Source organism: Pituophis catenifer, unplaced genomic scaffold (genome assembly GCF_029215685.1).
Source record: "Pituophis catenifer annectens isolate HBS135680 unplaced genomic scaffold, rPitCat1.0.hap2 SCAF_6, whole genome shotgun sequence".
NCBI classification, from domain to species: domain Eukaryota; kingdom Metazoa; phylum Chordata; class Lepidosauria; order Squamata; family Colubridae; genus Pituophis; species Pituophis catenifer.
In genome coordinates this window covers 55,731,186-55,756,017 of record NW_027256886.1, presented here as the reverse complement: position 1 = coordinate 55,756,017, position 24,832 = coordinate 55,731,186, and the positions used below count along the sequence as shown (strand labels likewise).

The 24,832-nt window shown below is 35.5% G+C and overlaps 1 protein-coding gene across 4 annotated transcripts in view; it reads right to left on the bottom strand.

The window, feature by feature from the left end:
- The window catches only part of TACC2 (transforming acidic coiled-coil containing protein 2), a 151,180-nt gene that overhangs the window by 60,172 nt on the left and 66,176 nt on the right, over positions 1-24,832 (bottom strand). Inside the window, exon 1 of one of the 4 annotated variants that reach the window (XM_070946352.1) lies at positions 3,354-3,498. The exons of the other annotated variants lie outside the window; for them this stretch is intronic. Within the exon in view, the coding sequence (XP_070802453.1) occupies positions 3,354-3,385 (32 nt within the window). The 5' untranslated portion in view covers positions 3,386-3,498. Of the gene's footprint in view, positions 1-3,353; positions 3,499-24,832 lie in introns of those variants that run through there. 4 annotated transcript variants of the gene reach the window in all.

The window sequence follows — 24,832 nt, the reverse complement described above, 5'->3', positions numbered from 1 at the left end:
AACAATACTAAATATTAACACATTTCTGCTGTATCAAGCATTTGACAAAGTTATAATTTGGCTGGCAATCAGGGGAGTGAGTTCTGGAGAACAGGTGCATTTGATCATATGTAGAAGGAATGGAAGAACCTGGGAGTAGAATGAAAAGGAGGATCAGCCTACAATCTAAAGAAAGAAAGAAGGAAGCCAAAGAAGGAAGCCAAAAAGAAACTGAGTCCAATTCCCCTTCAGTGTTGTTGACCCTTATCTAACTCTAACTATGTACCGACTGTTAGTTTAGAAGGTTCCTGTGCATAGGCTTTCAGAAATAAATCAGCTTAATTGAACCTTCATTTGTGGACCTGATTTTCTGCACCTGATATCATAATACACCAGGGTATGACATATTTCTATATATACCCACAAAGTACTCCTACCCAATATGGTGTAAGACGCAAGATATTTCTGCTACTATTTTTCTTGAGCCATAGCATGATGTGTCATCTATAACTGAGAAACTGTGGCTAACATTGACGATTTTAAAGAAACTCATTTTGAAGATGCATGTCGAAGCAACATACAGTTAATAATATCCATATGTAAGAGTCTGGCTAACATAACAAATTGTGGTTAAGTAACAGTAGGCAGTTCTAAATTATGTGCAATAGAACACAAGAAGAAATAAAACTGGAAAAGTACATGAGTCCAAAGCACAATTCTCCTAAACCTTTTCTTAAAGATTTGCTGTGAATCCAACAGTCAGCCAATCAAGTCTTAATCATCCTAGTTAATATATATGGAATTTTTTGGGTGTGTTTGTCTGTATCTTAATTTTATTATGCTCTTTAGAATTGCAAGAAAAAACAGGACATAACAGTCAATTACAAAGTTTAATTATGGAGTAGGGCCTATTGCCCAGTTCTGATCTATCTATTCTGTTTCCCACAGTACAGTGCACTGTTCACAATAGATGCAACACAGAATTAGACTATAAATTTAAGCCTGTGTTTATTGGATTTTGTTATCAGTCATAAAATAAGAAAAACTGAGTATTTTCAGTCCTCCCACTGCTACTCAAATTGCATTAAAGTTGCCCTGCCCCTCAGCTCTAAAAAGACACAAATGATAAATGTAATAAATTCTGTGACTTTATCTTCATCCATCATGTCAGAATCCATTCCCTTAAAACTCCCCAAGCATAAATTAAAACTATCTCTCCAAATACAGTATGGTAAATGTTATGTTTTTCAACACTGGATTCAGGTTTGCAGAATTCTGATAGGTACCTTACTCTGAGATAGGAATTAAATAGAAAACTGCCATTGTGGTTCTATCCTTGAAGCTTGCTTGTTCAAAAAAGTTTATTTTGTTACTGTTCTGAGGATCCTGCTGCTTTTGATAATAGCATATTGAGGCACAGGTAAGTACATAAACATGTTGAAGTTGTACTTACAAACAACGAAAATTTATTCTCCTTCTCTAGCACAAGAGTAACACATTTACTGAATAACAATGCTCCTGTTTTCAACAGAAGTTACACCTCTGCTTTCTCCCTTAAATAACACTGACTAATAGTATATAAATTGATGAATCAATGTATTTAAAATCCTAAACCATTCACTATCTTCCCATAGGCAGTTGCCTAATGCCCTAACAGTCAGGTGGATATTTTCTATTCACAGAATAAGCATTCTTAAGAATTCATTTCCTTGAAAGATCCTTCAGAGCATTTTTAAAACTACGAATAGATTTCTATAATAGCCTTTGAAAGACTTTCCCAATGACATCATCATCTATCCTTCGATTTGATTAATCACTGGAAATTTCAAAACTCATTGTCTAAGCCCAGTGTTTTTCAACCTTATCAAATATAAAATAGTATGTGGACTTCAACTCCCAGAATTCCCCAGCCAATGTAAGAGGAATGTAAAAGATAACCCAAGAAATGAACAAACATAATAGCAAAATTAAGATTATTTTTCCTGTATCTTCTAAAAGAACACGGCCACAGATGTACGATTCTTTTGATTTCTATACATGTGGGAGTCTCTTTGCCTCTAGCTGTTTTTCAAAGGCTATATATTTATTTATTTTTCTTGGCTGCCACTGGCAGGTTACAACATTCTTCTGTTATATTTTTATTAACTTACCTGGCAAACCTTTTCATATTTGCTCAAGACAGACCCCATTTTGCCCAAGGGGATGTCACTTTAAGGTCGGACCTCCGATTAATGCTTAAAAGCTCCTGCCTCCCACTGGTGAAAAGTGTCTGTTGTCTGGAGAGCACAAGCCAAGTGCTGACAAAGACAAGATCACTGTATTGTCACACAAAAATTACATCAAGTGATTTCCCCCTCCCCCCCCATTCAATATGTTACAATATCCTACAGCAACTCTGCAAGTCTATTTAGAGAGGCCATCATCATCATCATTTGCATCATACTCATCACTATCTTCATTGTTATTATCATCATCACTATAATTCAACAAGAGAACAATTTCATTATATTTCCATCTAGTCAGAGGAATGTTCTGCTCTTCCTAAGCAGTGTTCTGTTAATGTTTCTTGATTCACGCTTTCCTTGGGCCTATGCCATAGTATCCGAGACAGAAACCGTCTTTTGAATTTCCCATTGCTATCAGGTTAGATCTTTATAAGACATATAAGCCAAAATACAAAACACAGCAAACTATCCAGGTATACTTAGTATTTTCACTCCATATGCTTCTTTGCACTTCTTTTTAAAATTGTTGTCATACTGAAACTAAATAATCCAAGAATATCCTTTCTGTTGTCCTGTCTCATGGTCCACTCAAAATAATAGCCAAGTGTATATCAGTTGTTCAAGCACTAAATCCAACATTACCCAACATTACAAGATTCAAAAGTTTCCATCCGATACAATCAGTCTTATATATAGCATGCTAATTTTTAAAAGAGGTACTACTCTCTTGCTTGCATTCTTACTCATTACCCTTTCTTGCTTCTCAGACTAACTCTATGAACTATCCCTTACAGTACAGTTCCAGCCCTGATCTTTCATTTTACCACTATAAGTATTATTACTATTTGGATTCAACAGCTGTATCTCTAAAGCCCAGATCAAACTCCACTGGACATCATATTTCTTCAATCAATCAAAGATTATATTTTAAATAATTTTTCTACCTAAAGAAATGCAAAAGAAAAAAAATGGTATGAAAAATACAAAACTCAATTTATAATTAATTACTTGTAATTACTTAAATATTTATACAGAATATTTAGGCATTTCATTTTTAAAAATTACATATTTTCTTAGTCTTTTATGATCTCCCTTAATCATTTTATGTTAACTCTATCGAAAACCAGCAATTCTGTATTGTTTTCTCACCATTTTAATGGAACATTGTATGTGCCTTCCATTTCCTTTTCAAACGTGGAGCCCTAACAGATGTCGCTTGATCTTTTAATGCTAAAATAAATTATATTTCTGGAAATCAGAAACTGGAAAAACCTTTCTTCTTCTCTTTTTTGGAGATCTTCTGGGTAATGACAGTGTTTTGTAGAGAAACTAAAAGGAAAACCTTTTAAAAATGGTTTCTAGAGGCATTTGTCCTAGAAAGTCAGTTAATGTATGGAGGTTTCCTGTATCAGCTTTCTCCGAGTGCCAGCTACGCTGAATTATCTTTGCCAGAGTAGAAGCCAAGCAATTTGTTTATTTGAGATAAGCAGAACCAGTTACTTAAAAGCAGTCTTTTCCCCATTTGTCTGTTAATTCTTAGGGCCTAGCTTGTACCTGACACTCTTACTATAATAGCTAGTGTGCTATTGTACAACTGAGACTAACAATCAAAATGTGCAAAGCTTGTGATTTTGCTTTTTCTGGGGAAAAGAAAAGACACTCTAGAAATAAATCAAATGTTACTGAGATAAGAAAGGAGAGGTCTATTTTATTGCAATACAATTACCCTAGGAAGACCATTAGTTTTCTTCAACCTTGCAAAAAAACCCAGAACATAATCTCTGGAGAAAATTGAGTTTTCATTCTAACTATTCCAATATGATTCAGAAACTTACTTCTCCCCCAGGGAATGGAAACTGATCTAAATTGCAATAAATTCATAATTTAGTCTGGTAATTTCCAAAATGTAAGAAAATAATTTAGCTCAGCATCAATTGCTACCATGCTATATTGCACATTTATGCATTATACAAAGCTATTGTTCTTTTTTTAAAAAATAATGATTTATTGCCTACCCTTAACAGCTACGTTATCACAGCAAAGTTGCCATATATTAAACCATAAATCATGTTTATACACTACAATGTTTGAATTTTTCCATTGTAGTGAGCCAGAGGGAAAACATAGGTTGGTGTGATATGTGAAATCAACTTCTATTTGGTGATCCAGAGTTTAGTTTAAAAAGATTTAAATAATTGGATCTGAACTTTGAATGGGATTTTATATCACTGGCACATATAGATGCAGAATGTCATTAGAAATTTACTTATCACTTTACTTCCATAATAGGACAAGATGTAATAAGCAAATCTGGTAGTATTTTCTAATAGAATAGAATAGAATTCTTTATTGGCCAAGTGTGATTGGGCACACAAGGAAGTGTGTAATCTTTGTAATTTTAATAAAACATTAAAACTGGAAAACCCCAAGCAATGTGATCGATATGATCACTTATGATAAAGACATATGAAAAATTTTAAAGGTGGAACTAAATGTGTTTTTATAATACTCTGTAACAGCCCCAACACTCTGGGTCCCCATTATACCAATCCCAGAGGATGGAAGGCTGAGTCAGTATGTATGTTTCTCTGTTAAGATGAAATAAATTTTCAAAAGTGAGTTCCCCTCTCCTCTACATATACTAATGGATTATCAAAGAAATCAACTCAAAGTTCTCACTTGAGGCCCAAATGACCAGGCTCAAATTGACCTACTTTGAATACATTATGAAAAGATCCAGTTCTCTAGAAAAGATTGTAATATTGAGAAATGTGAAAGAAAGAGAAGAGAATTACCAGCAGCAAGGAGGATGGACTCAGTTACAGTGGCGATGGGGGCACTGTTGGAAGACGTGAAAGAACAGGTTAGGGAGAGTATTATGAAAAAAATATCTGTTTTCGTGATCGCTAGGAATTGAAAACAACTTGATGGCACATAATCAATCAATAAAAGTTTTATTAAGTAGAATGAGACACAGTGCACATTCCTTACTTCAGATACTTTGATTTGATTCTCCCTGCTTCTGGGACATTCAGAATAATACCCCTACAGGGCAATTTTAGAAAAATAGTAAAATTTAATCTGTATCATCAATTTTAGCAAATAAATATTTTACTAAACCAACTAAGCCACTAGATTCTGGATGATGCAGTTTATTCATAAATCCATTTCCATGGGGAATATAAATAATGAAGACAAGGAGGCGTCCATAATTACCCTTGGTCCAGCACTTAATTTCTTTTAAATCAGCGTTTTAAAGACAAGATAAAAATCCTAGTCACATTGGTTCTTGAGATGAGCCAAAGTGATGTGGCAATGCAGAAGAAAGCAAATATGAAATCCATTAGGTGAGCAGCAGCAGCTTCCACTGCTGGACATGTTGTCCATCCTTGGTCAGGTGAAAAGAATACTTTGTACTGAAGGATGGGAGATTGCTGCATCTGTGGCATGGAAGAAGTAACCATCTGAGTGTTTGCCTTCTTTAATTGTGTCTAAATTTGCACAAGTCTACATAACTTGGATTGCTTTATGTACATCTGCTCTATGAAAAAAGAATTAACTACAGCCAATGTAATCATGCACTTTTATGTTTAATGAAACACCTTTATGTTCTATTCAATGACTCTCTTATTCAAAGCTGCTAATTTTTTCATCGCCAGTATATGACACTGCCGTAACAAAAACCACAGACGCAGAAACTTTTATCTACAGACACTTATCTTGATGACAGTATGGCAGCAACTGTAACAATGGACATTGAATAATCGTTTCTCTTTAAGTTAGCTATGCAGCACATCTGGAGAACTCTCTCAAGAGATGAGAGGAAACAAGCAAGTTATATTTAGAATACAGGCCGGTGTCCAAGGCAAGAAAACACTCATCAGAAAGACACTTAAATCTGCTTAACTCCTTCTTCCCTGTATTTCCGTAAGGCCTGTAATAAAGGATAACTAGTTTATAACTTCATTTTTAAAAAAGGGAAGAACAAATCTGCAATTCTGAGTTTCTTTTTTACTGCCTCTTAGGCCTTATGTTGGACAGCATTACTTGGTCTGTTGTGTGGATGTTTGGGTGGTTTAGGGGTGGGGAATTTGTGGTGTTTGGAGGTGTGTTTGGGGATTGTTATGTATGTTGGACCTGGTCTTTGGGTATTAAGTGAATTTTGTTTTATGGGTATATTATGTATACACATACAATGACAATAAAGTTGTTATTATTATTGTTGTTGTTGTTGTATTTCCAACCTACTCCTAAAAGATGAAAATTTTGAAGGTGTATGTGTGTTTGTGAGAGAGGGACGGAGGGACGGAGGGAGGGAGAGAGACAGAGACAGAGAGAAGGTTAATTTACTTAAAATGCTTCCTCCTTTAGACACTTGCTAATAGTGGTTCAGCAAATTTTAGATTTCACAATTGAATTTATGAAAGAGCCAAAAAGCACTGTGCAGCCAGACATATACCTACTACTTACATTACTTTGACTATGGAAAAGGGTTCCTCAACTATTGTCATTTATATGTTTAGAGTTCATCCATATGAGGAAGACATTGGATGAGCTGCAATCCGTCATTGCATGACGAACTCTAAGAATGGATCATCATCCTCTAGGGATCTTGATAACCTTGATTCTGTCAGTTTTAAAGGCTCCCTTGGACTTTGGAGATAGGATGCTAGACAACTTTCCTATGTGTATGTACTTTGCAATTCATTTACATATTGTTCTAGAATAACAAAAATTACTCTATATAAGGTATTATTTTTACTAACACAGATGAAAGCCAACAAGCAAAATATTTCTTTAATCCTATTGATTTCTAAACCACTTGTCTTTACCATTAGCTGTTACAGAAGTTTAAAAGTTTCTTACAGTAGGGGACAGCTCCAATTTTGGATTTTAATTTATTATTTTAAGAAGATAATAGTAAAAGATACTACTTATTTTCATGGTTGCAAAGGAATTCCTCATCATACATAATCTATAGAACACATAAGTCTTGTCCATGTATGCCTAGTTTATTTGATTCTTTTTACAAACAACAAAAATAATATCCTCAGTAACAATATATGAGCCTTGGTGGCACAGCAGACTAAAGCACTGTTAAGTAACACCAGCTGCCTGCAATTACTGCAAGTTCAAATCTCACCAGGCTCAAGGCTGACTCAGCCTTCCATCCTTTCGAGGTAGGTAAAATGAGGACCCAGATTGTGGGGACAATAAGCTGACTTTGTATAAAAAAGAACACCGCTTAGGGGGGGCTGAAAGCCCTACTAAGCAGGTATATACAAAAGTATGAAGGCTATTGCTTAACGCATTGTAAGCCGCCCTGAGTCTCCGGAGAAGGGCGGCATATAAATCGAACCAATAAATAAATAAATAAATAAATAAATAAATAAATAAATAAATAAATACATACATACATACATACATACATACATACATACATACATACCCTATTTATTGTTACTGTTTACTCCTATAATTCAGAATAGCTCTTAAAATCCAAAAAGTAAAAATTATAATTCAGAAGGTAAAAATTATGATATTGGATTCTGACTTGGGAAACTTGGAGGTTTTTAAGAAGAGACTGCACAACCATTTGTCTGAAATGATATAGGGTTTCCTGTGTGAGTAGGGGCTTGCACTAGAAGACCTCCAAGGTCCCTTCCAGCTCTATTCTGATTGATTGATTGATTGATTGATTGAACTGAAGCACAGCCAAAATGTATCTGAAATCATGCTATTAAATTTTTTTTAATCTTTCACATCAACAACATTACATCATTGTTTATGTAGATCAAACTGGTACTCCTCTGAAAAATGTGTACACAGTGGCTAAGAGCATTCAATAGTAGCTTAAGTAGCGTCATTCTGTGATTGATCATTTACATAGCTTATCTATCTTTGGATGCCTGTAATATTACCTCACAAGACCTATGCTTATCTAGCTAGGCAGGTGAAGCGCAAGAATTAAAAATTTTATATGGCATTCGATGTTCAGTAGTTCTGGATGATTACAAAAAAAAAAATGAAACAAAGAACTATAAAATAAGCAACGTAGACATGAAACTAAAATGCAAAATGTATACTTCAACTGGAGGAAAGAATGAAGCATTATGGAGTTTGTTTTGAAGTTCTTTCCTGTAACAGATATGCTCTTAGATAAACTTAAGCAAGTTTACTTGTCACTGGGCAGGAGAATTTTAGGTTGTTTTGGTCATCAGTATTCTTAAGAAGGGCCTAATGCCTCAATACCAAAAGTAAAAGGAGGACATAAATAAGTTTATAAGATTATATATTGTGTGGGCAGAATATAAGGCTCAATGCTACGTGTATCTCTTAAAGCTTTGGATTCCTAAGGCCCCCTTTAGTGTTGCTAGTGTTATCGTTTTCAGCTACTAACTTCTATTACACAGAGAGTTATCACACTTTCTTTAATGCAATCCTTTAAAACAGATTAATTCAAGATCCACTTTTAAGACTCTCAGTTTCAGAATTATTCCATATAATAACGTCTTGCTTCTTCACTGCTTCCAACTTGAGCTTCCTTCGTTTTGTCTTAAAGTCTACCTTTGTCTACCTCTATAATAGGTAGAAGTAAATCACTACAGTGACAACACATTAAAGAAAAGCAGCTGTTCTCTAAGACAGCATTGGGAGAAAATGAAGTAATTCTGTGGTAAACTATAGTTCTGTGAAGAGAAGCAATATACATGTATATTGTAGAGATTTCTTATAATGTTCTGTGAGAAGGAAATGAAGTGCACTTGAGTGTGCAAGGTGTATGTATCTTAGCTAGAACATACACACAGACACACACACAATCTCACAATTGCCAAAATAATATGTCTAATAGTTTATCAGCATCCATAATAATTTTTCTTTTTTTACCTATTGGATTTGTTATTAACATTTAACATTTCTGTTAATTAAGACAAAATGTTCTAAAAACTTCTCCTAGGTAGTTCCAATATCTTTTAATGAAATTCCTTTATTCGTCATATCCCAGAACATCCCAGAAGGACAAGGCCTATGATTTAATCTATCTACTTTGCTGTGTGCTGCATGTGTTGATATAGTTAAGATTGGACCACCCAGTTCTTATGCTAGGAGATTTGATGGCCACAGAAGTATAGTACAGTTTAGTTCAGCTAAGCTTAGCTGAAAAACGTTAACTTCATTTCAACTAGGAATCTGAACCTTATATGTTATCAACATTCTCTAAGGAAATGTTCCAAGCAAACAGACATAGAAAGGAGGACAGTTTTCTTCATACATAGGAACTGACTGGAGAATCTGTTTCCACCGCTCCACAGAAAATACTGACTTCTTTAATATAGATTTGTTACTTGTATAAAAGGTCATACAATATTTAATGCTAACAACAAAAGTACACATTTCATCCTTTTTTTTTTGTTCACAAGCTTTCCAGGGGAGAGTAAGTTCCTGCCATGAAAAATATGAAATGGAAGCTAGCTTAAAACTGCTGGATGAGCTGAATTAACTGTTGTTAACCCAGAGAAATGTATTATATTACTATCCAAAAGGCATCATTTACTATAATTATACAGGTATTTTGAAAAGAATTCTTAAATAATTTTCATAATGCAAGAGAGTAGATCCACCTACAAAGTTTTAGTATTATAAATTTAGGATTGCTTGAAAAATATAACAACCTCTGGGTTACAATATGATCCCTGTAGAGAGGCAGAGATGTTATGCCTATTGATGGGTACCACTGCTAGCTAAACTACTTACTTGCATTGATGACACAGGATTTTTTCCAGAGATCTAGAGACTGATCCTCTTCTAAAAGGGGAAATAAACAAGTAACCCAAATTATTGATCAATTAGTCTTCTGGATAGTCTTGCCAAATGTGAGATCAAGATGTTTTTATATAAATTGGAAGATTGGAAAGACGCTGATATAATAAATAACTAATAACAACTTGGTTTAGAAAGGCTCAAATCATCCTTGACTGCTGCAGGTTCTATTTTATCTTGCTTGTTAATGCATAAGCATCATTATAAAATATTTGTACATAGTACATAGTATTTCACTATTCCTTTTACTTATAAATAATGAGCAAGCTATGGAAAAACTATCAATGTAGAAAAGTCCCTACTATAGCAATTATATTTTAATAGAGATACAAGGGGGAAAAATTATAATAATGATCTTTTCGCATGAAGTTTCATGTCAAACATTAGCACTTCTTACTGACTTCAGATATAACAAGTTTTTGCTTATTGAAAAGGGGAAGTATTGTACTCTAGGGCCCCTTCATAACATTAACCAAAGCAGCGATACTTGAATTAATACTTGATTGGTGAAGTGTTGCTAGAAATCTTATTCATTCAGTCCACTTGACACTGACAGAGAAAACTGAACTTCTGTGTATGGATATGCGAATGTAACTGTAAGTGTGAATCTGGCTATATATGAAACATAGATATTTTCAAAAGAGTTTTCCACAAAAGAGCTACAATTCTTTATGGGGGGGGGGGGGGAAGTACCTTACTATGTTTAACAATGAAACAATGTTACAGAAAAGAATATTAAAAAAAAACAGAAGACTGACACATTTTGTGAAACATTGTTTTAATCCCAATTTATTGTTATACATTTTTACAGCCTAAAATAAAGTAGGTATGGAGGATTAAAAAAAAAAAAGCATGGAATGCCTTACTCAAATATATTTCCAGGGGCATCATCCTTGTTAAACTGATTTCAAATACAGATAAGGATCTATGTCCTTACTATTAGGCTGTACAAGTACAGTGATTGGTATTATTAATTCTTACAACTGAGGAAGGAAAAAGCATATAGAAATTCAGAGGGAAAAAGAAAGTACTAACTGAAGCCATTTTGAAAAATATGCAATATAATACAGTAAATATGTATTTTGTTGGATTTCTGTACTGGCATTCCTCCAGAAGCTCAAGGCAATTGGATTGCACTCCTTCTCAATGAACTGCTTAAACTTGCCTTTGATATCAGGTAACATATAATAAACCACTCAATACATCTTTAACCGAGGCCTATAAAATCTGAAGCAAGAAGAAAAGGCCAACCAGATTGCAACTGTTTTTGTCTGTTTGGTTGTAATGCTCCAGTCATCAGAAATCAGAGAATCAGCTTAATAAATACACTCAGCAGCTAGCAGTTGCCCAATTAAAGATGACAAATCATTTAAAAAAAAAAAAACTAAGAAAGAATAACACAGTACTGCCTGAGGAACTGTCTGTTTCATCCTCTTTGAGATGGTATATCGTTTTGAAAGACAATTGGAAATGGTAGCTTGCTTTTTGATCACTAACTGAAGAATATTACATTAAAATGAGGGGAATGAGAACGGAGAGAAATGAATTGCTGGAGAGCAGACAGGATGAAAATCTCAGGGAACAAACCCAAGCAAAATCAATCTAGATATACGCTATGCATTTTAAGCAGAAAGAGAGGCATTTTTGCTGAAAATGGTGATGGGCTTGATTGATTATGTCTATAGAACGTGGAGAAAACAAATGCCACACACAGCTTATTGCCCTGCACGATACAAAAGGAATCCCACTAACCTTTCTAAGGAAAATGCCTACATGCTTTGGCAGCATTTCTAAAAGCTGATCAGGGTTGAAAAACTGCCAAAGGCTTGGGCATGGCTAGAACGCAACCCTCTCAGATCAACCAGCCTTTCTAAACAGACTCCAGAGCTTTCCCATTGCCATTTCAATCCTTGCCTTGTGTGGGAAGAAGTGGGGGGGGGAGAGAGATGGATAACGCGAGCTCATACTTACATTGCTTCTGATGGCTCCCGAATCAGGCTATTTGTCTGTGCCTGCTGCAGAGACTGCGACCCTCCCATCCTCAGGGCGCCCTTGTGTTGGAGTTCCCAGCAAGTGTAGCCAGCCTCTGTGTAAATCCAGCACCAAAAAGCCCAGAGAGATCGGGATGGTAAACGCTGCAAATACTGCAGTGCAGATGAAAACAGCTGCTTGCATCGGGGGAAACAATCCAGAGACTTTAACAGCAGCTTCTTTCCTCTGAACTGTTGCCAGGTTCCTTCCTCAATCTCCTCACTTACGGGGCCCCCTCCCTTTCTTTCCCTTCACTCAAATGAAAAATTGATTTTGAATAAATAAAATGTCCCGGCTATTGTAGCTATTGTGTCAGGCTACGTAACAGCCTGGGAGAATTGAAGCTAAGTCCTGAGTAAGTGCCTTGCAAGGTCTGTTGGCTATTCCAAGTGGCTTTGGGGGAGGGAAAAAAAGGAAAAGAAAAATTAAGACCCTCCCTTTAAGCACACATTGTCAGCTACTGTGCATCCCTAAGAATCTCCAGGCAGGATCATTACATTGTGTTGACTCAGCTGATTTGAAATGCAAATAGATTTGCATGCCACATCTTGCATGTGATCTTTATTTTGGGGGCAAGCACCACATCTACTTTAAAACAGAAAACAATGCAGACCAAAGTATAGAATTTTTAAAAATTCACATTGCTTTTCCCTCCCTTTTCTTCAAACAAAAGACCCCATCCCTCTCACAGAAATGGAATCTTCCACTGGAGAAGTAGGGGGAATGTCATGGAAGAGCTAAGATAAATAAGGCAACAGGGCACTGCTGTATATAGATATATTAGTGAATATATTTCCTTAAAGGCAAGATGACAGGAAAAAGCAGGATGAAGAAAAGGCAATGACAAAGTCATTTGGGGGGTAAATTCAGCCAAAGTACCAATTAGTGCATTAGCTGGATAGTCAAGAGGCTGTGATGCTTGAAGGTATTAAGAAAATAGCTCCACTTCTTGGAGAATGAGATTCCTTGGTGATTGTTCCTATATATAACTGAACATTTTTATTATAGGTCACAGACCCATCAATCACAGCAAATATCAACAAACTATACAGGTAGTCCTCAATTTATAACAACTGGAGTCAAGCTAGTCAATTAAGTGACATTATTATTATTATTATTATTATTATTATTATTATTATTATTATTATTATTATTTTCATCTAAATTTACAAGCTCTTTTGCTTTGATTCTTAAGCAAATCACTGAAAAGAATTGTTAATTCAAGTGATTGTTAAGGGGAATCACACAGTCATTAAGGTAATCTGGCTTCCCCCACTGATTTATCGGGAACTATCTGGTAAGGACGCAAATGGTGATCACCTTGTTTTGGATTGCTGCCGCTGCTGTAAATACAGCTCAGTTGCCAAATGTCCAAATTTTGATCCTGTGATTTTGGATATGCTATGATAGTTGTAAGTGCAAATCAGTCGCAAGTCACTTTTTTCAGGGCTGTTGTAACTTCGAATAGTAGTTAAACAAATATAAGTATAAGTTGACAACTATGTTGTGGAACTGTCTTTGCGGCTGGGAATAGAAAATACAGCCCTATGGATTTGTCTAAAGGCCGTATAAATGCAATCGATTTTCCGATACTTCAACGTAGCAGAGATTAGGTCCACTGTGCAGCCATTGTTCTAAAATGCAGGTCAAGGTCAGGGGATCTAGGAAGAATTCCTGAGGACCATTATTCCCAAGGTCTACCATTTGCTATCAAGACAAGTTAAGATATCTCAGTCCAAAGGAGGAGTTAGTTACACACAGTAGTTTTGCAATAGAACCATGGATGTCAACTAGGGCTTCATATTCTTCCCAATTGGCAAAACAGAATTCTTAACTTTTAAAAAACTTTAAAATAGAAGTTTGGCTTTCAGCTTTTTCCTCTGTTCATTTGTAGGATACTGCTGGGACCAAAGCATTCTTGGGAATGAAAACAGAAAGGACAGGGCAGGGCAGAAGGAAATCGGAGCTCAGTCATCTGTTAGCCATCCAGTTTTCTCACACACTGAAACTGGAAAGTTGTTAGAAACTTGGATCAGGGTAGTGATAGAAGAGAGCTGAAGGCTCATAAGGTTTTATTATAATATATTTATAACAATATAAGGCATTTCAAAGATTCCCAAATCATAGCAGCATTAATGTAAATAAATCTGCCAGTATTTATTTCAACACAGCTACACAAATATTGTCCACTGTGTGATGTTCATACATCTATTCAACATCTACATGAAACTACTGAGTGAGGTCACTAGCAGGTTCTGGGTACATATTTTTCAATGCCAGCTGATAAAGCCATTGGAATTCTGTCCCAGGTCCTGAAAGCTGTGTGGGCCTGCATGGTTTCTTTTTCTGGGTACATTTATGACCTATAAAGTCTACATGGAATATGGTCTCGTTATTTAAGGGGCTACCTAGCTCCTGAGGTGTCTGGCTGCTCAATAAGCACATCTATATACTACTAAAACTCATGATATTTAACTCGGCGAAATGCTGCATCGCAGGAAAACAATTTTTGAATTAAGGTATCTCAAATGGACTAATTTACAGAATACAAAAAAATTGCCCAAAAGGGAGATTTCTGGTGCTCTCTGTCAGATTCCCATGAGGAAAGTCATTGATGAAGCCATCAGGAAGTCAGAAATTGCTCCTGATCCCACTTCCGGTTCAACTGGAAGTTGGCAAACGGGCTGTTTCTGGCCTCCAGAGGGCCTCCGGAGGGGAGGCCATTTTTGCCCTCCCCAGGGTGCTAGAGAGGGTCTGGAGCCTGGGAAGAGCTAAAAATGGGCCTACCGTGCCATCGTGTACCAAAAGTGGGGGGAGCGCAGGGGGCTTATGTACGCATGCGTGGGGCGCATAGAATTATGGGTGTGGGCATGCACAACCCCCCCACACTCTCCCTGCTTTTGGCATGCGATGACAAAAAGGTTAGCCATCATTGGTTTTATCTTTAATACCAAATTACAATGGTGTCTATTTTCATTGTAACAAAGTTTTAAATATTTGAACACAGTGATCATGTAGCTACCAAAACAAAATTAGATGAAACAGTGGCAGATCTAATCCTAACCCAAACCTATATGTTTTAAAGCGAACATATCTCATTCCTGTAAAAAAAAAAAAAAAAAAAAGGATACCTTCAAATTAAAAAGGACTATGTTATTGAGAGCTACAGAATGGGACTTATAGAAAAGTATTAAACACCTACCCTTCCTTTCCATAGTTATGCTCAATAGGGATGTTACAATATATGATTTATCATGCATCCAGATGGGGATTGCTAGATCAACTAATTAAAAAACAGCATATCATTCAATCTTATCTTTTAAATATATTTTAGTGTAAAAAGGACAGGAAAATTACAAACAGAGCCATGTACAAAGTACTATAACTGAAGTAATAAGATTACACTGTACACAAGCAAAAAAAAAAACACAACTCAAAATGAGACAAAAGGATATAGGAGCTTCCTATGGCTTGAAAGTAGCAATAAGATTTAAGATAAAATGTATGAAAAAGTCAATAATGAGTTACTGTAGCTATATGTGGTTTAAGTACAATCTCTATCTCACTAGCTTCACTTTGATGTTCAAAGCATGTACAATATCTGTTCAAAATATCATATTTATTTTTTTTTAGGTTATGAATAGAACAATGGGAAGCACGTAAGATGAAAAGGTAAACCAGGAATTAAACATAAGCAAGTTTCCCCAAAGAGCTCTTGAATAGAATATAGATTAACCTTCCCTAACCTGATACCCTTCAGAAGTATCCCATCTCACCTAGTCTGAATCATGCTAGTTGCTGAAGGCTTTTCTTTCTTTTTCTTTTTTAAAAAATTGGTTTTCTATTAAATACATTTCTTGGTGCTTAATGAATATCATGTTGTCTGAGTAATTATTGCTTAATCATTATAAATTTACATTCTTAATCTCCACTTCTTCTTTCCAGCCACTGGTAAAATAGATTCTATGTTAATCTTAATTCTCAAAGATCCAATATTTCAAAAGTGCACAATAGTTCAATTTCTTAAAAAATTGTGATTTTGACTGACATTAGTCCATTTTTTAAAGAAAAACTGACAATTAAAACCCACTCTTATGTAATGTCTTTAGTATCAAATGCCAAGATTGTTGGCATTTCCCATGAATCTTTTTCCAGGAAAAGATGTTTCCTTTTGCAGACACAAGTTTACAGTTTGGAACTTATAATTAACATGTTTATTTAGTGATGAACAAGATAATTTGTACAAAATGAGCTGATTTCCATTGAAGGACATCATGGCTTTTTTATTTCATGGCATGAAACAAGATATGTCCGGATACATCACCCATTGTGCCTAATTGTGCCTAATGCATCTATAGTGAGAAAGAAGCATGCATTATCTGTGCTTAAATACAGGTAGTCCTCGGTAGTCCACAATTGAGCCAAAATTTATCTTGCTAAGTGAGATAGTTGTTGTGAATTTTGCCCCACTTTATAACCTTTCTTGCCAAAGTTGTTAAGTGAATCACTGTAATTGTTAAGTTAGTAACATGGTTGTTAAGTGAATTTGGCTTCCCTATTGATTTTTCTTCTCAGAAGGTCACAAAAGGTGATCACATGACTCTGGGACACTGCAACTGTCATAAATATGAGTCAGTTGCCAATCATCTGAATTTTAATCACGTGACCATGGGGATACTGCAATGGTTGTAAGTGTGAAAAAAAGTCATAAATCACTTTTTTCAGTTTCACTGAAAATGGTCATTAAATGGTTATTAAACGAATTGTTATAAATCAAGGATTACCTATATATAGGTTCTAGAGCAGGGCTGTCAAACTCAAAGCCCGCGGGCTGGGATCCAGCCCGTGGGGTGCTTACATCTGGCATGCGGGGCCACCCTGGAAACAGCAAAGGAATGGCCTGCGGTGTCTCTGTTAGCAAAAATGTGGCCCTCCTGACCTCCGTTTTCGCTGGCAGAGGGTTGCAGGAGGCTGTCGCAGTCGAAAATGGAGCTTGAAGCCCGTTTTCACTGGCAGAGGGCTCAGGTTACCATAGGCGCCCTGACATGAATGACATTGAGTTGGCTACACCCCCTGGCCCCCTGAGGTCAAACACAATCCCGATGCAACCCTCAATGAAATTGACATCCTTGTTCTAGAGCCATGTTTAACTTAAAGATCAGTTGGAGGTTTGCACAGACCCTTAAGAAAATGATGGTTGCATTGGAATATACAGAGCAATTTCTATTTGTAGCACCACTTTTAATTCTGAGATGATATTCTTCAAGGGAAGGATTCTGTGTCAGTGATTAGAGCAATTACGACTTATTGATTTATTTATTTTTTTTTTGTTTCAGGGTCAACACAGAATGGGATAGAGAGATGATGATGGTGATGGTATTAAGCTGTTTCAAGTAAAACTGCCTTTTCAATTGAATTCAGTTGAAGTGATTTTGTCAATGCCGATGATGTTCAAAAGGTATTCCAGATGTTTTGGGATTGCAAAGGCACCTATCACTATTGGTACTGTCTCTGGTTTCTTTTGCCATAGTTTTTCTCCTTCTGTTTGCAGCTCTGTGTATTTTGTGATTTTCTCCAGTTCTGTGATAGATTCAGATTGTACAGGTTCCCAGGAGGCAGAAATACATACCAAAGTAGCAAGAGACAGTGCAGTTAGATTAGTATGGAAGAGAAAGGGTAGAAATAGCTCCTCTCTAATAGCCTCCCAGTGTACAGTATATATATATGATTTATGGTGCAAGTAGTCTGCTTTAGTTATGTGACTTTAGGTGCATCATAGCATGTAGAATGTGAAATAATCATTTCTTGGGAAAAATTCAGTAAGTGTATACAGATGCCAAATCCATAAACATATAGCTGACTCTTGACCCACCCTAATAATAATATCCAACCCTGATAACTGTTTATTTATGGATTAAATAACCATCACAAATCATGCTAAATCAGAATTTAGCGACCCTATTAATTGGAAATGGCTTAATTTAACACTAAGCAATCATGGGTGGCTTTATGGCAAATTAAAAAAAAAGTAAATTTCATAATAGTTGAGCACAATGTGCAAACCAGGCATATTAGTCTATATACAACTTTGCAATTCACGTGACGAGGGTCAGACCTCCGAAATAACAATTTAAAATGGGCTCATGTGATCAGGCTGAAATAGTTTCCTGCCACCCATTGTTGATACACTTACAATGGGCGAATTTCCTTCTTACAATTCTTTCTACCTATGTTCTTTGAATCAACTTTGATTATTAGAGCCCAAGGGCACATGAAAACAAACGAAGCACAATTCTCACAAAATCAGAAAGAGTTTTATTTACACTACAGTAAAAGATAAAGCTAGGATTTAATTATTCAATCGATGTAATTCTGTATTTATGGAGTGGTATCTACATATAAGTGAATCAAGCACCTGGAAAAGATTGTCTACTCAATGCAGTGTGATTCACATTTTATATTTCAATATGCTTCAACTCGGACATCCCCAGAAGTATGCATCAACTCCCAGAGTTATCAACAATTGCAGTGATGGTTTGGGAAAATAGGGGTTAAAAGTTAACATATCTGAGGGTTTTCCAGGTTGAAGAAAGCCCTTAGCAGCATTTTAAATAATTAAAAAAAAGTATCCTGAACAGGCACAAAACAGTCTAATATTCATCACTATATAAATGTTAGATGGAATTGCTTCTTCCAATTCACCTTTAAAGTACATTGCTTAAAATGTAACAACGAATTGTGATAAGGATCTTCTTTGTATAATATAAATGATTTGGAAAAGGTTACCCTTTTCACATAGGAAACTTTCCGAGCTTTAAATGTAAAACATATAGCTAGTATGTGATTCATATTGCTTATTTGGCATAAATTCACATTTTTCTTGGAACTCTAGAACATTTTTCAGGACAAGCTTGATCACAATGGCAAACAGTCATTAAATAATAATGTATTTGCTTTTCCTGAGAATGTACAAGAATAAGTGTTATTGGATACTTTTGCCCTACAGAAAAGCCTCCCTAGGAATATTGAAATTCTTGCCTATTTTCTCTCATGCACATAGACAGAATTTTGTTATTATTGCTAGAAATTTAGTTCAAGGAAGAATATGAAACATAACTTTCTTCATTCAATGGTGCACTTCCACTGATGTTTGTTTTCCACTGAAACCTAGGTTACCTTGCTTTGCAACACATATATTTCACAGAGGGTAAAAGAACCAAGGGGCTGCTGTTCAATACATATTAATACAGCTGACAATGTATCCCTTGTACAGAAAACCATAGAAATATCTTAGTCCTTTGTGCAGGTGGATCCAGGCAAATTTGGGAGACAAGCAGATTAAATAGGCTGAAAAAAACTGTCTTGCTTGCAAAGAAATGAAAGTTAAGCCTCTTTTAGCATAAGCCTTTGCTTATCAGCAACTGAAAGTTGCAAAGACAGTGTAAAAATGCCTCAAGGGACTTCATGAACTTGAAAAAAATACGTAGAGTCCATTTGCTGGTACATTGTAATATTTCTTACTGTTGGGTGATTTATTTCTCATCTTGTTCTACTCCTCAAATCATTGAACATAAGAAAGGATGGCATTTTCTTGATTATTAAAAAGCCTCATCACATTGAAGGTCTAGGTGGATCTTATCATTGTCAGCATATTTCACCTCTTTCTTCACTATTTTTTTTAGCATCTCATGATGTTTTAAATAATTGCTTATCTGTTTCTCTGAGCTCTTTATGTGAGTCAGATTTTCAAAGTCCAGATGTTCTTTAAAGCACTCTTTGTGATCAATCTGATCTCAGTTATAGCTTCATCAATCCATGTGCCTATGCAAATATCCAAACAAAACAGTTTCTGCTTGCTTTGCTAGTAAATCACTGATAACCACTGATAACAAGTTTATATTCTGATGAGAAATAATTGTCACTGGAAAAAGAGGCAGAGATGTAAGATGGCAAAAGAGGGAGGTCTTGGAAACATCTAGGAAAACTCTAGGAAGAAGCAGCTTGGAAATGGAGATGATGCTTGACAGCTGAAATTAATAATGTGGACTTACAACAGCTCTAATATCAGTTGAGAATAGCGTTTTTATTTTAATTCAAAAAAGAATGGTTAGTGATCCTAGAATGGATTATGCAGCTTTTCACTGCTAAAGGCTCCATCATTGGCTATATCATCAGAGGATGTGTATATGTGGTGCCCAGTCATCAAAGATATTGCTGTTGTTTTATTTGATTGTCAACTGTATGCCCCTTGTTAGGCTTAATTATTTAAAATCCCTACTTGAAACAAACAGCCTACTGGGACTTGAATCATAGACTGTCCTATTTCTTCCTGGGCTCTAAGATGTTAGCAAAACTGATAAGTTTACTGGTATGGCAGTTCAGCTAAGAATCTATTATAAACAAATTAGAATATTGTGTAAAGACAAAGAACGTTGATTATTTGTATTCAGCACATAAGTATTTTATTATTGTATTTTCTTTTTATATACTTAAACTTTGAAATAGACCTTGTATTTTACCTTTATTGCAAAGGCTTAATTGTTAGTGAATAGCCCAAAGTCTATTAAGTGTTTAAGGGAAATATCTGAAGGAAAAGTACTATAGATGAAGAGGACCGGTGGAGGACTTACATTATTTATTGCAGACAAGTCTTGGTAGAGTTGGATGACAGATGAGAGAAGATCAAAAGTTTTTACTTGTCAAAGGGTCTCATCAACAAGATCAAAGCTATCTGACTGAACCAGAGAAAGGGGAAATCTTGTCATTAATATCTATAAGCACTTCCTTAACTGTAGAACTAGGAAGAGTAGGCAGAGGTAGGATTAGAACAAAATACACATACACCAAAATTATATAATAATTTGCATCTATTCATGCTTATATTTAACTAGGGATGAAAGCTGGGGGTTCATAAAAATGCTCACTGTACTTTTGAAGCCCTGTCTCATCAGCAAAGGAGGCAAATAGTTTTGCATTGGCATGAACAGCAATCAAATTTAAATCACAAGATTTAGCTGGAAATGGAACTGCTTTTTCTATTAGTTTCAATAAAATGGACAAAAAAAAATAGAATGATGCTTTTGCATTATTTCAATCAAATCCTTTGAATCCTTAAGTATATCCAATAACACACTTAAAACATTTATTTTGTATTGTTGTTCTCATCTGTTGTTCATTAATACTTGCCTTGTTCAGACTTTTCCAACATTTCATCCTTCCAATGTGATGAGATTATATTCTGGTAATTAAAATTCCAATGAATGTAGAGAACATCACATTGAAAAGCTCATCTTAACATTTTTCTAATTTCTTTTAAGAAGCATTCTTAATACTGTTGTTACCAGTACTGCATAAATTTAGTCCGAAACAAATTCTTCTGAATTTTATTAGAAGCCTCTACAACCTTGCAACTTTGATAATCCATCCATTGATAAAGGATTTTTTTCAGTCTCAATATCGTCCGATAGGTCTGGTTTATTTAGAACGTGCAAATACAGGTAGAAATAGCAAATCATGATTTTAAAACACGGTACGTCATAACACAATAAGTCAATACAAAGAATTTCTTTAAACCTAAGGCTGGAACTATATACAAAAACATGGATGTTAAATTCTACCATTTGCTCGCTCTAGTCTGAATGCATTGAATCATAAAGAAAAGAATAACAGTAAAGAATACTCTCAGAACAAAACAAACAGGGTGACAAAACAAACCGAGTTTATGGTTTTTCTAATCAATTCTCATTAAAACGCTATGCTGGCAATCAATTACAGAATTCCCGTAATGATGTAATATGTTTTACTGCTCATGTGCCACATTAGGCAAAATGCCAAGAAGAAACTACTGATGTTTTGGTTTTTCGGCAATGCATTTGCAGGGATATGTTTCCTGTAGTATGCATCATATAAGCAAACTTCTTATCCCTCCTCTCTCCCGCTTTTATTTGCTGATGTGGAAGACAACATATCACTTGTCATACAACTTTCTCTTCTGTTAATCGATGCGTGTTAAATGAATATATTTCTTCGGGATTCAGGTAATGCACAGGACAGTTGCCCTAAGCTGTTAACTTGAACAATTGGGTGGAAGAAAACATGGTCCCCTGGGAAGATGTGGCTCAATGAGCTCAATTCCATACCATGACCTTTTCATGAACAAGAATATAAATGTATAAAGCCACATACAGCAGCTGCTCATTTATTTATTTTTTGCACCTGATACCTACTGTATGTGAGCATGTGTCTCATTTCACTGGGGAGGAAATGGGAAGGTTACATGCGAGGTAAAGTGCAACCATCTGATTGAAAATTAGATATTTCAACAAATCGTGGTTCATAGCAGGATTTAATAATTATATAGTTAATAAACTTGGTTAAGACTCTCATTCAAATGAATTGAAAGATCACTTCTAATCTAATGAGCTACAATACCAAGCACACATATATGCTGGTGGTATCTGTTCTTCAATCTGCCTTTGCTAAGAGATTTGATGAGGTTGGAAGTCCTCTGAGATGAACTCAGATTTCAGATAATCTACAATTCTGTGAAAAACCATTAACCCACTTTCAGATTTTTGGGAAAGCTTGCATGTCTCTTCCCAAAGGTAGAACATACATACATTCATGTATACATACATACATGTATACATACATACATATGGTACATACACAAAAATTTTCCAAAAGATGGCAAAAGTTATTTCTTAAAATTATATATTATATTGTGGGCATATTCCCACTAAATAAAAATGTTTTAACTTGTCAAATTATTACTTTTAATATATATATATATATATATATAGCAGCATATTAGCACAAATATATGCAGTATTTTTCTGAGCATATTAAAAGGACATCTTTTGTTTTTAAAAAGAAATCTTGCTTTGGTTTAAGAATGTTGCTAAATAATACATTCTCCATACTACAGCAATCAAGTATTATAAAATCAATACCAAACAACAATACTTGTACACTCAAATCAGATATCATAAATTATGTATGTAATCTATGGACTACAAATGAGATATGCCCTATGACCTTCAGCTGTTTTTTTTTATTCTTATTGTTAAAAGGAAATAATATTGTGAATGTGTCAGTACACTATAGTTAATCTCCCAATTTTGGGATGTAAAACAGTTGTATGTTGTCCTGAAAAGCAGTCTTCAGAATAGAGAATCTGTTTGAAACAGAACAATGTAAAACTGGGTTTAGGGTAAACTCGGGGCATTTTGCCAAATTTTGCCAAACTGAATAGTATTATATTTTTATAATGCTATGTGGAGGAACAGCTGGCAATCTAATCTACCCTTTATCTCACTAAAAAGCATGATGTGAAACCTTGATTAAATAGAACCATAACGGGAAGTGGAAGGTTAGTGTTTACGGGTCATTTGTTGACGTCAATGGCATATGGGCTTGTAATCTAAGAGGAGTATTATAGTAAAAAGCATGAATTAATGAATGAAATCTTTTTAAAAATAGATACGGTGTGCACTGGTGAAACAGAGAAAGGGAAAGGGTGGAATAAATCTGAATGAATACGATCTGATTTTGTCAAGTTGACTTGGTGAATACATTCATGGAAGTTTAAAATTGAATGAAAAGGATAAAATGTCTGTCAAAAAGTATAAGTAGTAGTTGTGGGTGCTCATCAAGTATCCCTAGCTCATAGGTTAGTCCAGGGGTGGGTTCTACTTACCTTTACTACCGGTTTGTATCGTGCCTGCATGGCACTTCTGCGCATGTGCAGATCACTTCTGATGTCATCTAGGTCAGTGGGCGGAGCCTCCCGCCGGTTTTACTACTGTTTCTTGCAAACCGGTCCGAACCGTGGGCAACCTACCACTGGGTTAGTCATAGCTGTATGTTACTGTAGCTATATGAGGAATGGGGCTAATGAAAGAAGTAAGGATGTATCAGGCCTGTCCCAGCTTGGGCATTTAGGAAAGACCTTTGAGTCTGTTTGTAGCAAAAGGTATACTTTTACTAAAGCCAAAAGGTTACAGCATAAGCAAAGCCAGATCTGAATATTCCCACGTGAACCCAGTCCTTTTCCCTTCTCCTGGGCCCTCCCCGCTTGGTCCTTCCATAAATGTCCAATGGTATTCAAACTAGGTGTTTTGGTAACCATCCTAAAGTTTGACGCCTTTTGGTTGGTGTTTGCATTCCGTTCTCATGGTTATATCCTTGGATCTGCCAGGCTCTCTTCCGGGCCAGCACCTCTGCTTCCTCTCACTCTGTCATCCTCCCTCTCTATATCCCCTTACTCCTCTCTCCCCCCTTCTGATAAGATCTGACAGGATGAGTTTTGGGGAATGAATGCAATGTGGAAATGGTTATTATTCTTTTATCTGACATGGATAGATAGATTGATGGAAATGAGATGAAAGGATACAGAAACAGTGATTAGGCTCTTCAGAGACCAAAGATTGCTGAATATTTACTTAGAAGTTTGTTCAAATATATGTTTTAAATGTAAGTTTGTTCATGTCTCTATCAGTATTTTTGGCTTACTGTTTGTAATCAAATGTTGAGAAAATTGTTGAAGAATATTAGAGACTATCAATGTGAGACAGATATTATTTGGTAGTGTCAAAAATGGATCATGGGAAAATAGACATGAAAGGAAAGAAATGAAAGAAAAAAGAGTAAGATATAGAATGACTAGAGGAAAGGAACATATGCATCCTATATGAAAAAAATATTAGAAGATACAATTATCTTCCTATAAGATGAATAAAAATATAGAAAGTTTATGTGAAAACTGCTTGGAACAA